The sequence below is a fragment of the Moschus berezovskii genome, chromosome 23, assembly GCF_049115385.1.
Source record: "Moschus berezovskii isolate FMDL1 chromosome 23, NW_MosBer_1.0, whole genome shotgun sequence".
NCBI classification, from domain to species: Eukaryota; Metazoa; Chordata; class Mammalia; order Artiodactyla; family Moschidae; genus Moschus; species Moschus berezovskii.
In genome coordinates, this window is record NC_142482.1 from 44,730,893 (window position 1) to 44,744,079 (window position 13,187).

Below are 13,187 nucleotides of genomic sequence, written 5' to 3' on the forward strand. Positions count from 1 at the left end.
AGGCTGACTTGGACTCTCAAAGACCACCAAAACCAGAAGTAAAAATCACTAGTCCACAAGAAAATGATGACAACGAACAAAACAAGGAAAATTTGTCATAGCATGGATGATTTTTAAAAAGAGTATATTGAGTATAAGAAAAATGAAGGATTAAATACTTGAAGAAGAAGTATATAGCTATTGCTAAACATAATGTGACAATGTGGTTGAATACTACCTACTGAAATTTAAAATTAGAGGCCTGACTAATGGGAAAGACTAGATAACTTTGAATAGCTACTAAAGGAGATTAAGTTTGTTTTATGAGCTGTGTTTTTAAAAGTCATGTAGAAAAATTAAGCGTAATAGAGGGGATTTTGCACTGAAAGACAGTTTGCCACTTGTCTTTGTAAAGATGAAAAGACACAGGACCATAACTGTTCTTGAGAAGTGAGATTATTGGATGGTAGCTTGTGCTAAAGCACTTATCTAAGAGGGCATAGAATTTTAAAAAATGATAATAGGAAAGCATGTACTATTTTTTTAAAGCAATAAACTCTTGAATAAACTAATTGCACCTTAGTTTCAGAGATAATTTGAAGATGGCAATAGACTGAAATGTTTTTGTGTCTTGTTGACATTCCTTTCTTTCTTCCTCCTTAGCCAAAATCCACCTTAAAAGAACTAAAAGGAAAATGCAAGGTATTCATTTTGGAAGGAGGAAGTATTCACTCAATGTATTCCTCGACAATATTGTCAGGCCCCTCCCTTAAGTACTGCAGGTTTTAATCATCTGGCTTTAATGACACACACTCAGGAAGGAATTACAGAAAGGAACACCTAATTAATAACTGAGCCTGTCTGGGTGGCTTACAAATTCTGGTATCCTATGGATTTTAGCTGATCCAGTCTACCATTACCAATAATACTCCTCTCTTCTTCATATTATTATATTAGAAAACTCAATATTGGGTATTCCAAAGATTGAATTTTGTCCAAACAGTTTTTTAACAAAAAGAGCAAGGCCATGTAGTAGAAAAAAACCTAGGCTATAAGATTTTGTTACACCTCAGTTTCTCTTGCTTTTTATGTTATTTTTATTAGAACTGCCCTGTCATATTTTTTCCCTCGGGGTATCAGCAAATACTTCTTTTCATAGTCAGTTATATTTAGACTTTTAGGGAGATTCTTTTCTCTATAGTTTGAAGCTATAGGATAGAAATTGTTGAAAAAAGTTTAAAAATTGTCATAATAAAACCAGTTCCTGATTACAGTTCTAGGGTTAATTAAATTAAATCAGATTGCCTCGTCAGGTATATGTGGGAAAAAAAGGTCACATTAGTTTTGAATTTTTAAGAGATGATGTAGTTATTCCTTAAATATAGAAGAATATGTTTTATCATATTAAAGAATATTTTTTGTTAATTATGTAGAAATTTGCAATTTTAACTTCTTGTACTTTCATAGAATTCATTATTAATGATGATTTTGAAAGATTTACCCCGCCTCCAGGATTCATAACCAATCACTTGGAATTAAAGTTATATAAAGCACTCAATAATACTATATAAAACTGATATATTTTTCTTAAAAGCTATTTTAATATTGTCCATAAATAGGAAGTATATGCAGTGACTATAACAGTATTGGAAAGAGATACGGATATATAGGTATATTGATCTAGGAGGATGAATCATAAATGCAGTACTGTATTTCTAATATAAACTCTAGATTGGTCTTTCTACTGGTAGCTTTATTTTTTCAAGTGAGACAGTATAAAGGTTTGCAGGTGATAAGCAATCATCTTAATAATCTTTGTTGCTAGGGCAATAGACTACTTGGTTTTTTAATGTTAAATTCCCACACTATTACTGGGTCTGGAGTTAATGATTTCAAATAGTTTATAAAAATAAAAGATTGTATGTAAGAAATTATAACTAATTATCAAGGTGATTCTTCTTTCTTTAATGAGGATTTTATCTATCTCTTCCTTCTTCAGTAAAGAAAATGTCTCTCATTTTTTCCTGTTCTTTGCTTCATCATACTCAACATTTTGGAGAAGGCAATGGCAACCCACTCCAATATTCTTGCCTGGAGAATTCCATGGATAGAGGAGCCTGCCAGGCTACAGTCCATGGGGTCGCAAAGTAGGACATGACTGAGCGACTAATACACACACACACACACTTAACATTTAGGTTTGAGGAACTTTTTAAGAGTCATCTTAGTGAAGCACAATGTCACTTTAAATGAAACGAAGTTTGGTATTTTAAGTATACTTTAAGAAAGTGATAAGCTACAATAACTGTAGCAAAAAATTTTAACATTGGAATATAATACTTGTATGTTCATATTTCACCACCTATCTATAAGATATAATTGTGACCTAACTTGAATGAACAATCACTAATGACTTTAAAACACTTTGCAAGCATATGTTACTAAGAAAAAAAAAGAAAAAAAATGTTGTCTTGCTAAGGAAGAAATCATTAACAGATGATTTCTATAAACGGTCATTTTGGAGATGACTTTAACACAAATGATGCAAGTTAATTCACCTCCCAAATGACATTTTTCTTTTGGGAATGGTGGCCTCCGTAGCAGATTAGCTCCACAAATTAAGACTCACTGACTGATTTGGAGACCATTTATGTGAGTGAGCAGAAGAGATCTTGGTTAGGCTTCAGGTGTTGCTTTATAAAGGATTTTATGAAAAACCGATGGAGCTTCTATGTGGTGACCAGTCATAGAATGTTTTGATCTCTGATTTCTTGTGATAGTTTTCGTAGTTTTAATTTTTTATTTTATTTTTCATAGTTTTAATTTTAATGAAATGCTTTTCTTAAATTTAATTGCATTTAACACACTTGTCAGCAAGTGTGTTTGTTAGTTGGGTTTGTTAGTTGAAATGGAACACTGGGAGTTATGCAGTAAGAATAAGGAAGAATTTTCAGTTCAATTCAGTTGCTGTCGTGTCCGACTCTTTGCCACCCCATGGACTGCAGCACGCCAGGTTTCCCTGTCCATCACCAACTCCCAGAGCGTGCTCAAACTCATGTCCATCGAGTTGAACTAATGTCATTTTTCATGCAAAGGACAGTTTATCTGGTTTAGCTTCTATTTAAATAGCATTTGAGCATCCATGGATTTCTCATATAAAACAAGATACTCTGGCCATAAGATAACTTTTTACTCATTATATTTCTCTATAGTCATAGGATGACTTTTTATTTAAGACATTTCTTGAGGGCAGTATTAGAAAGCCAGACTCATAGGAAGAAATTAATACCCTCTTGTGCCTTCCGTTTTATTCTGTGTTAATTCTTGTTGTCGTCTGTAAGCGTAGACCCATTTATATATATATATATATATATATATGAATGACTTGGAGTCAGTTAAATCTCTCTGTAGGCCCACAACTGTGAAGCCATACTAATATGAACTTACGTTAACTCTTCTAGTTTACAGCTCATAAACCAACAATAATAATCCCCGAAAATTTCACTGAATACCCTTCTTCTACGCAAAGGATAAAGCAAATTCACCCAGTTAAAATTGTGGCCACTGAACAACAGGAAGTCTTCTTTGTTTTGTTAACTGACTCCTAAAGGATCAGCTCTATCCTTTCATTTTTTGCTCAACAAGGAGCCAAGGCAAAAATTTAGAAAGTAGATTAATTGCTAAGCAGAAAGCTTCACATCTGAACTGTTGCCAATCTGAACAGAAATAGACCACATAGATCCACATAGACACATAACAGACACTCAGACAGATGCACTCACACACTTTAAAATGTTGAAAAAGACTTCCTCAGGCACAGCATTATTAATGCAGTAGGCTCTTGAGAGAAGCAATGGATATAAACTGTTAGAAATGAAATGCTAAGAAATGATGTATATCATGGTGCTTTAAAAGTTGGTTCCTGAAGACTATAGGATATTTTAAATTCTTCTCAAAATAAAAATCTACCAGCATTTTAATGGAAAATTAATTCTAGGGAAGGGTGAGATATGTATCTATCTACATAACTTTATTTTCCTAAATTAACTACAGAGTACAGTTCTTCAGTCTTAGTCTTAAGTACCAAAAAGTTTAGGTGCAGAATATGTCCTGCCAATACAGGGTCTGTCAAAAGTCATTACGGCTTGTTAATGTGTGTGTGATTTCCATGAACATCTAGAGAGGACTCTGGTATCAAATAACCAAGTTCACTACAAATAGAATAAAAGTTTGATTTATTAATCTATTAGTTTATCTAATTTTCAAATTCAGTGCAGAAGATTTTTAGGTTCCTTGTATGAGTGATACATCCTGAAATGGCACAGTTTTTTTTTTTTTTTAAGGTTAGCCTGCTTTTCTGAGGTGACAAGCATGTACAGTTCTTCATTATTAAATACCATTTTTGTAAATAGTGTAAGATTTTTGCTTTTCAGAAAATATCCTGGTATCTGGATGGGTCTGATTTTGTTCTGACTACATGAAATGTGTATATTTCTTACCATGAAGTCTAAGTGACTTGGATGGAGAACAAATAGGTGCCTCCACATGTTGATGAGGAAGAAAAATACTGTTTTTGAAGAGGCATAATGTCCTGTAGGATATGGGGAATTAGGAAAGAATTTTAAAAAGTCTTGATAACAATAAAACATTTATAAAATCAGGAGATGACTAATGCAGTTTCATTGATTTAAGCCAACAATGACTTAGCTTTAATCTATGAATGGGACCAAATGAGTTCTCCGTAGTTTGATCTGCTTAAACCATATATTTTAATTGAAGGTTTGAGTTATTGTCATAAATGTAATGGCATATGGGAAGAAGAAATGACAGTAGTCAGTTTTAGAAGAAAATTGCAGAAAACCTATTTTTTTGCTTCAATATTTTTCCTTTGTCTTAAATCCTTAATATGTCCAAAGATAATGGGTGATTATTGAAGTTTTATGTAAAAATTAAGTTGAGCTCATCATTTTTGTATGATGTATGTTTAGAACTCCTCTTTGTAAGGAAAGTTATTTGTGTTTTGATCAAATGAGCATTTAGGTTTTTATTTCTGTATCAGTGCTCACTCTAAAATATGTTTGCTGTATTTTTTTCTTACTCTAAAATATAAGTTTGCTGTATTCTTTTTAGCAAATAGATCTGTTTGCTGTTTTATATAGTTAAAATGTGTTTTAATAGTTGTTTGTTTATAATGTTGTGTTGCTAATATTTGATGTATTAATTTGTATATTATATTTTTCACAAGCATAATAGTAACTTTTGATTTGAACCATGTGGAAATTCAGCATATTAAAAGATACTTCTGTTTCTATTTGGCATAGGTATTAAACCTCATTATGTAAAGAAGTTTTTTTTATAGCTTCATATACATGTTGTTTAGCTGATAAAAATTTGAGGAATTTTTTAAAAAATTGTTTTTTTTCTTTTATGAAATGATATTAGAGAAACACAGGTTCAGAATTTTTGCTATGATAAAGATATCTTTAAAACAGAGAAAGTTACTCACATTTTTGTAGCTAAAGCTATAGGAATAAATTCACAGTTTTACAAAGAGATTGGTTAAAATTCTGCTTTGGTTTGTGAGAGATTCACTGCCTTCATTCTATTGAGTTAAAATTGTTTTTTTTCCTTTTGTGCTTGAAAAACAAAAGCAATTAAGCACACGCATTTTGCCTTCTTGATATGTGATAACAACGTGTGTGATTCAGTTACGTAACTGAGAGCACATTAATGTACCTGTCAACTGTCGATGTGCAGTTGAATTCCAAAGGCAAACCTGAGCAATGGAGGAGGCTTCTAGATTGCCAAAGTCAAATCTCTTTAGACCATATGACTAATTGTCACTAGAAACTTCCCACAACAAATAAGGACTGTAGTTTCTACAAGGGATTGTAAAATGGCTAGGATGCATTGGCTATAAAATTCTTCTTTATGAAAATAAATATACAGTTTTCCTGCAGGTTTCTAAGTACTTTTTTTTCCCTCGGAATGTAACTGTGATCTATTAGATCATTGTCCAGGTCTCTCAAATGTCCTCACAAACTCGATCTTTCATTAACGAGACAAATAATTCGGATATATCCTACACTTCTTTTTCCATTTATTATGGGTTTAGTAATAACAAAAATGATTTTGAATTGCAAAAAAAAAAAAATAGACTTCAAGTTTAAAATTCAATGAGACAGTCCTCTTGGTTTCATTGTATTTGTTCTTTTTGGATGCAGAGAACTTTGGTGACTGTCCTGGCCTTCTCCTGACTCTGGTTGCTAATATTCTGACTTCTCTTCCTTCTCCTCAAAGTTTCTCTGAGCAATCTGCGGGACACAGTTCCCACCCTGTCCCCAGGCCACCAGCTCACTCAAGGACCGAGGGCCTGGAGACCCGGGGAGAAGGCTTTGATCCAACTCACACTGCACTCTCTGCCACGAGGACCAGTGTCAGGCTGACCGTTGATGAAGTGGCTCTCTAACTGCACTCTGGGTCTCACCCTAACTGTCCCCGCCCAGGTTCTCGAGGTATCTGGTCCAGCACTAATAGTCACTAACGGCTGTGGGCCAGCCCCGCCCCTATTGCACTAATACCATTGATTGAACATGCTATTTTCCCCTCATTAATTTGTAGTGGGATCTAACCCAAGTTCTCACGTGTTTTAGGGAAGTTCTGGGCCCAAGATTGGAGGACCGTGCTGTTATGGACTAAATTACATCCCTTCAGATTTGCAGATTGAAGCCCCCAACCCACGATGTGACTGTATTTGGAGAGAGGGCCTTTATAGAGGCAGTTGGGGTTAAATGAGGTCATAAGGGTGGGGTTCTGTTTTATAAGTCTTTCCTTATAAGAAGAGGAAGAGGCTCTGGAGGAGCTTAATCTCTTTCTGTGGAGAAGGAAATGGCAACCCACTCCAGTATTCTTGCCTGGAGAGCCCCATGGAGCCTGGCAGGCTACAGTCTATGGGGTCGCAAGAAGTCAGATACAACTGAGTGACTAAGCACACACACGCACACACACACTCTCTTTCTGGACACATGCAGAGGAAAGGCTCTGTGAGAACACAGCAGGAAGGTCACCAGCTACAAGCCAAGAAGAGAGGCCTCACTAGAAACGAAATCTGCCAGCACCTAGACTGTGGAATTTGAGCTCTGGAACTATAAAAAATAATTGTTATTTAAGCCACTCAGCCTGTGATATTTTGTTATGGAGGCTGAGCAGGCCAAGACACAGCCCTTCTCTTTGTTGAGTCCTAAATTACGTAATAGGATTTTTTTTTTGGTGGGGGGTGGGGTGGGGAGTCAGTGAATATACAAAAGAAGATACTAATTTAGAAGGTTTTTTTTTTTGACAAATTCTGTTTATTTTATACTCAAGATAATGTGAAGTTTTATTTTCCACTAATGAGTGCCCTTCCTTAGAAGGGTATTAGATTAGAGGCTGTGAATATGGAGAAGCGGATCCAAAGGGAGCCGTGTGGGATCAGGCTCCTCAGATTTATTCTAATGCTTCTTCTTCACCAGTGTGGTAATTATTATTTTATTTTGTCTCAGGATGGCTGACAGTAGTGAGATACATTGGAAAACATGTCTTATCTAAAGTATTGAAAGGCAGGGTTTTTGTCTAATGAAAAATTAGAAATAACAAGCAGGCCAAAAATATTTATGACAGTATTCAATGTAAAAGGGCGTGTGCTGCTCCATGTTTTATTCCTTCCCTTTTTTAGAGCTATTAGATGTGATCTCTTGGGATGGGAATGACCAAGCCTGCAGGTATCCAACTCTCCTTGTGACAGCGTATCTAGTTCTTGTATTCATAGATGCAGGAAACATTGTTCATGACAAATGGCCTATACAGGGTGCTAAGTCACTTCAGTCATGTCTGACTCTTTGTGACCCTATGGACTGTAACTTACCAGTCTTCTCTGTCCATGGGATTCTCCAGGCAAGAATACTGGAGTGGGTTGCCATTTCCTTCTACAGGGGATCTTCCCAACCCAGGGATCAAACCTGCGTCTCTTTTGTTTCCTACATTGGCAGGCAGATTCTTTACCACTAGGGCCACCTGGGAAGCCCATGAGGGCAACCATACAGGGTGGTTTTCTCATAGATTCTCTGTTCTGATGGTCTGCTTCCATTCTGTTTGAATTGGGCTCCCCGTGCCAAATCTTCACTTTTTAAATTACCGACTGTAGCTTTATAAAAAGAAGTGATGTCTGATTGAGTCTGCCTACTCAATTCAAAAATATCTTGGTCCTTATAGAATCAATTTGTCAGGTTCTGTGAAAAACGCCGTTGAGATTTTGATTTGAACTGCGTAGGTCTTTATAACATATCCTATCTATAAATTTTAAACATCCATTTACCTAAGTGTTTAAAAAATTCCTTCCAAACATTTGTAAAGGTCTTGAACATCTTTTAACGTTTACCCCCAGTCATCTTATTTATTGTTGTTCAGTTCAGTTCAGTCCAGTTCAGTCGCTCAGTCGTGTCCGACTCTGCGACCCCATGAATCGCAGCATGCCAGGCCTCCCTGTCCATCACCAACTCCTGGAGTTCACTCAAACTCATGTCCATTGAGGCGGTGATGCCATCCAGCCATCTCATTCTCTGTCGTCCCCGTCTCCTCCTACCCCCAATCCCTCCCAGCATCAGAGTCTTTTCCAGTGAGTCAACTCTTCACATGAGGTGGCCAAAGTACTGGAGTTTCAGCTTTAGCATCAGCCCTTCCAATGAACACCCAGGATTGATCTCCTTTAGAATGGACTGGTTGGATCTCCTTGCAGTCCAAGGGACTCTTAAGAGTCTTCTCCAGCGCCACAGTTCAAAAGCATCACTTCTTCGGCGATCAGCTTTCTTCACAGTCCAGCTCTCACATCCATACATGACCACTGGAAAAACCATAGCCTTGACTAGATGGACCTTACTTAGTCACTAAATTATGTGTGACTCTTTGTGACCCCATGGACTGTAGCCCACCAGGTTTCTCTGTTCATGGAATTTCCCAGGCTAGAATACTGGAGTGGGTTGCTGTTTCCTTTTCCAGGGGATCTTCCTGACCCAAAGATTGACCCTCGCATCTCTTGCATTGGCAGGCAGATTCTTTACCACTGAGGCACCAGGCACAGATCTTACAGTTCTGTGGCTATTGTGAATGGAATAACTTAAAAGATTGTTTTCCAGTTTTTAGTTAATGGTATCTAGAGATGTCACTAATTTCTGTGTATTGATTTTGTCTTCAGCGCCATGCTGAACTTTCTTATTAGAGGTAGTTTGTTAGTTTCTGCGGGACTTTTATGAAGATTACAATACTATCTGCAATAGTAACATTTGTTTTCTTCTGTTACAGTCTTAAACATCATCTTTTTCTTACTTTATTCAACTAGCTGGAACCTCTAGCATTTCTTCAATGGAAACAGCAATAGTAGTTAATTTTGTCTTCTCCTGATGTTAAGGGAATTCTTCTAGTATTTGCTTAATATTTGCTAAGTTTTTAATAGATACCTTATATCAAGGTAAATTTTTCTTTAACTTCTAGTTTTCTAAGAGGTGTTTTATTTGAAAACTGAAAGAATGAACTATGAGTGAATTTTGTAAGACTCTGCATCCTTTAAGATTTTCATTATTTTTCTTCTTTAGTTTGTTAAATGTTATAAACTTCATTAATTTCCCCCTAATAAACCATTTGTACATTCTTAGGACAAACAGTAATAATTGGTAGTAGGTATACTCATTTTTTTCCCTTTTCTGTTGTTTTCCTCTATTTCTTTGCATTGATCGCTGAGGAAGGCTTTCTTATCTCTCCTTGCTATTCTTTGGAACTCTGCATTCAGATACTTATATCTTTCCTTTCCTCCTTTACTTTTCGCTTCTCTTCTTTTCACAGTTATGTGTAAGGCCTCCTCAGACAGCCATTTTGCTTTTTTGCATTTCTTTTCCATGGGGATGGTCTTGGTCCCTGTCTCCTGTACAATGTCACGAACCTCCATCCAGAGTTCATCAGGCATTCTATCTATCAGATCTAGACCCTTAAATCTATTTCTTACTTCCACTGTATAATCATAAGGGATTTGATTTAGGTCATACCTGAATGGTCTAGTGCTTTTCCCTACTTTCTTCAATTTCAGTCTGAATTTGGCAATAAGGAGTTCATGATCTGAGCCACAGTCAGCTCCTGGTCTTGTTTTTGCTGACTGTATACAGCTTCTCCATCTTTGGCTGCAAAGAATATAATCAATCTGATTTTGGTATTGACCATCTGGTGATGTCCATGTGTATAGTCTTCTCTTGTGTTGTTGGAAGAGGGTGTTTGCTATGACCAGTGCGTTCTCTTGGCAAAACTCTATTAGCCTTTGCCCTGCTTCATTTCGTGCTCCAAGGCCAAATTTGCCTGTTACTCCAGGTGTTTCTTGACTTCCTACTTTTGCATTGCAGGCCCCTATAATGAAAAGGACATCTTTTTTGGGTGTTAGTTCTAAAAGATCTTGTAGGTCTTCATAGAACCGTTCAACTTCGGCTTCTTCAGCATTACTGGTTGGGGCATAGACTTGGATTACTGTAATATTGAATGGTTTGCCTTGGAAACGAACAAAAATCATTCTGTCATTTTTAAGATTGCATCCAAGTACTGCACTGGGCTCGATAAAGGACAGAAATGGTATGGACCTAACAGAAGCAGAAGATATTAAGAAGAGGTGGCAAGAATACACAGAAGAACTGTACAAAAAAGATATTAACGATGAAGATAATCACGATGGCGTGATCACTCACCTGGAACCAGACATCTTGGAATGTGAAGTCAAGTGGGCCTTAGAGATCATCACTACAAACAAAGCTAGTGGAGGTGATGGAATTCCAATTGAGCTGTTTCAAATCCTGAAAGATGATGCTGTGAAAGTGCTGCACTCAATATGCCAGCCAATTTGGAAAACTCAGCAGTGGCCACAGGACTGGAAAAGGTCAGTCTTCATTCCAATCCCAAAGAAAGGCAATGCCAAAGAATGCTCAAACTACCACACAATTGCACTCATCTCACACGCTAGTAAAGTCATGCTCAAAATTCTCCAAGCTAGGCTTCAGCAATATGTGAGTCGTGAACTTCCAGATGTTCAAGCAAGTTTTAGAAAAGTCAGAGGCACCAGAGATCAAATTGCCAACATCTGCTGGATCATGGAGAAAGCAAGAGAGTTCCAGAAACACATCTATTTCTGCTTCATTGACTATGCCAAGGCCTTTGACTGTGTGGATCACAATAAACTGTGGAAAATTCTGAAAGAGATGGGAATCCCAGACCACCTGACCTGCCTCTTGAGAAACCTGTATGCAGGTCAGGAAGCAACAGTTAGAACTGGACATGGAACAACAGACTGGTTCCAAATAGGAAAAGGAGTGCGTCAAGGTTGTATATTGTCACCCTGCTTATTTAATTTATATGCAGAGTACATCATGAGGAATGCTGGGCTGGAAGAAGCACAAGCTGGAATCAAGATTGCAGGGAGAAATATCAATAACCTCAGATATGCAGATGACACCACCCTTATGGCAGAAAGTGAAGAGGAACTCAAGGGCCTCTTGATGAAAGTGAAAGAGGAGAGTGAAAAGGTTGGCTTGAAGCTCAACATTCAGAAAACAAAGATCATGGCATCTGGTCCCATCACTTCTTGGGAAATAGATGGGGAAACAGTCGAAACAGTGTCAGACTTTATTTCTTTGGGCTCCAAAATCACTGCAGATGCTGATTGCAGCCATGAAATTAAAAGACGCCTTCTCCTTGGAAGGAAAGTTATGACCAGCCTAGATGGCATATTAAAAAGCACAGACATTACTTTGCCAACCAAGGTCCATCTAGTCAAGGCTATGGTTTTTCCCGTGGTCATGTATGGATGTGAGAGTTGGACTGTGAAGAAAGCTGATCACCGAAGAATTGATGCTTTTGAACTGTGGTGCTGGAGAAGACTCTTGAGAGTCCCTTGGACTGCAAGGAGATCCAACCAGTCCATTCTAAAGGAGATCAATACTGGGTGTTCATTGGAAGGACTTATGCTAAAGCTGAAACTCCAATACTTTGGCCACCTCATGCGATGAGTTGACTCACTGGAAAAGACTCTGATGCTGGGAGCGATTGGGGGTAGGAGGAGATGGGGAGGACAGAGAATGAGATGGCTGGATGGCATCACCGACTCGATGGACATGAGTTTGGGTGAACTCCGGGAGTTGGTGATGGACAGGGAGGCCTGGCGTGCTGTGGTTCATGGGGTTGCTAAGAGTCAGACACGACTGAGCGACTGAACCGAACTGAACTGAACTGATACTCATTTTTACATGTTCTTGAACTTGCTTTGTTAATATTTAGAGCTTTTATGTCTATGTTTGTAAATGGAAGTGATCTATTTTTATTGTTTCTCTTTTGACCTCTTCCTGCCTTTAGTATTATTATAGTTGTTCATAAAATGAGGAAGAAAGCTTTTCCTCCATTTCTACTCACGGAAACAATTGAGGGTATGGGTCATATCTTTCTTGAGGATTTGATTACCTGTACTTTGGCCACCTCATGTGACGAGTTGACTCACTGGAGAAGAGTCTGATGCTAGGAGGGATTGGGGGTGGGAGGAGACGGGGACGACAGAGAATGAAATGGCTGGATGGCATCAACAACTCAATGGACATGAGTTTGAGTGAACTCCGGGAGTTGGTGATGGACAGGGAGGCCTGGCGTGCTGTGATTCATGGGGTCGCAAAGAGTCGGACACGACTGAGAGACTGAACTGAACTGAACTGGACTGAAACCTTTCAGCCTGGGGTTGTGTTTGTATGTTTGAAGTAGTTTTTTAAAAAACTCAATTTCTTTTAAGGTCATGAGGAATGCTGGGCTGGAAGAAGCACAAGCTGGAATCAAGATTGCCGGGAGAAATATCAATAACCTCAGATATGCAGATGACACCACCCTTATGGCAGAAAGTGAAGAGGAAGTCAAAGGCCTCTTGATGAAAGTGAAAGAGGAGAGTGAAAAGGTTGGCTTGAAGCTCAACATTCAGAAAACAAAGATCATGGCATCTGGTCCCATCACTTCATGGGAAATAGATGGAAAAACAGTGGAAACAGTGTCAGACTTTGTTTTTTTGGGCTCCAAAATCACTGCAGATGCTGATTGCAGCCATGAAATTAAAAGACGCTTGCTCCTTGGAAGGAAAGTTATGACCAACCTTGATAGTATATTAAAAA

General features: G+C 37.7%; 1 protein-coding gene across 2 annotated transcripts in view; it reads left to right on the forward strand.

Moving 5' to 3' along the window:
• DCDC2 (doublecortin domain containing 2) overlaps nucleotides 1-5,423 on the forward strand; it is a 152,637-nt gene extending 147,214 nt beyond the window's left edge. For both annotated transcript variants that reach the window (XM_088831299.1, XM_088831300.1), the window contains one exon: nucleotides 3-5,423. In XM_088831299.1, coding sequence (XP_088687425.1) covers nucleotides 3-101 — 99 coding nt within the window. In that variant the 3' untranslated portion in view covers nucleotides 102-5,423. The remainder of the gene's footprint in view (nucleotides 1-2) is intronic.
• Nucleotides 5,424-13,187: the final 7,764 nt, after the last annotated feature.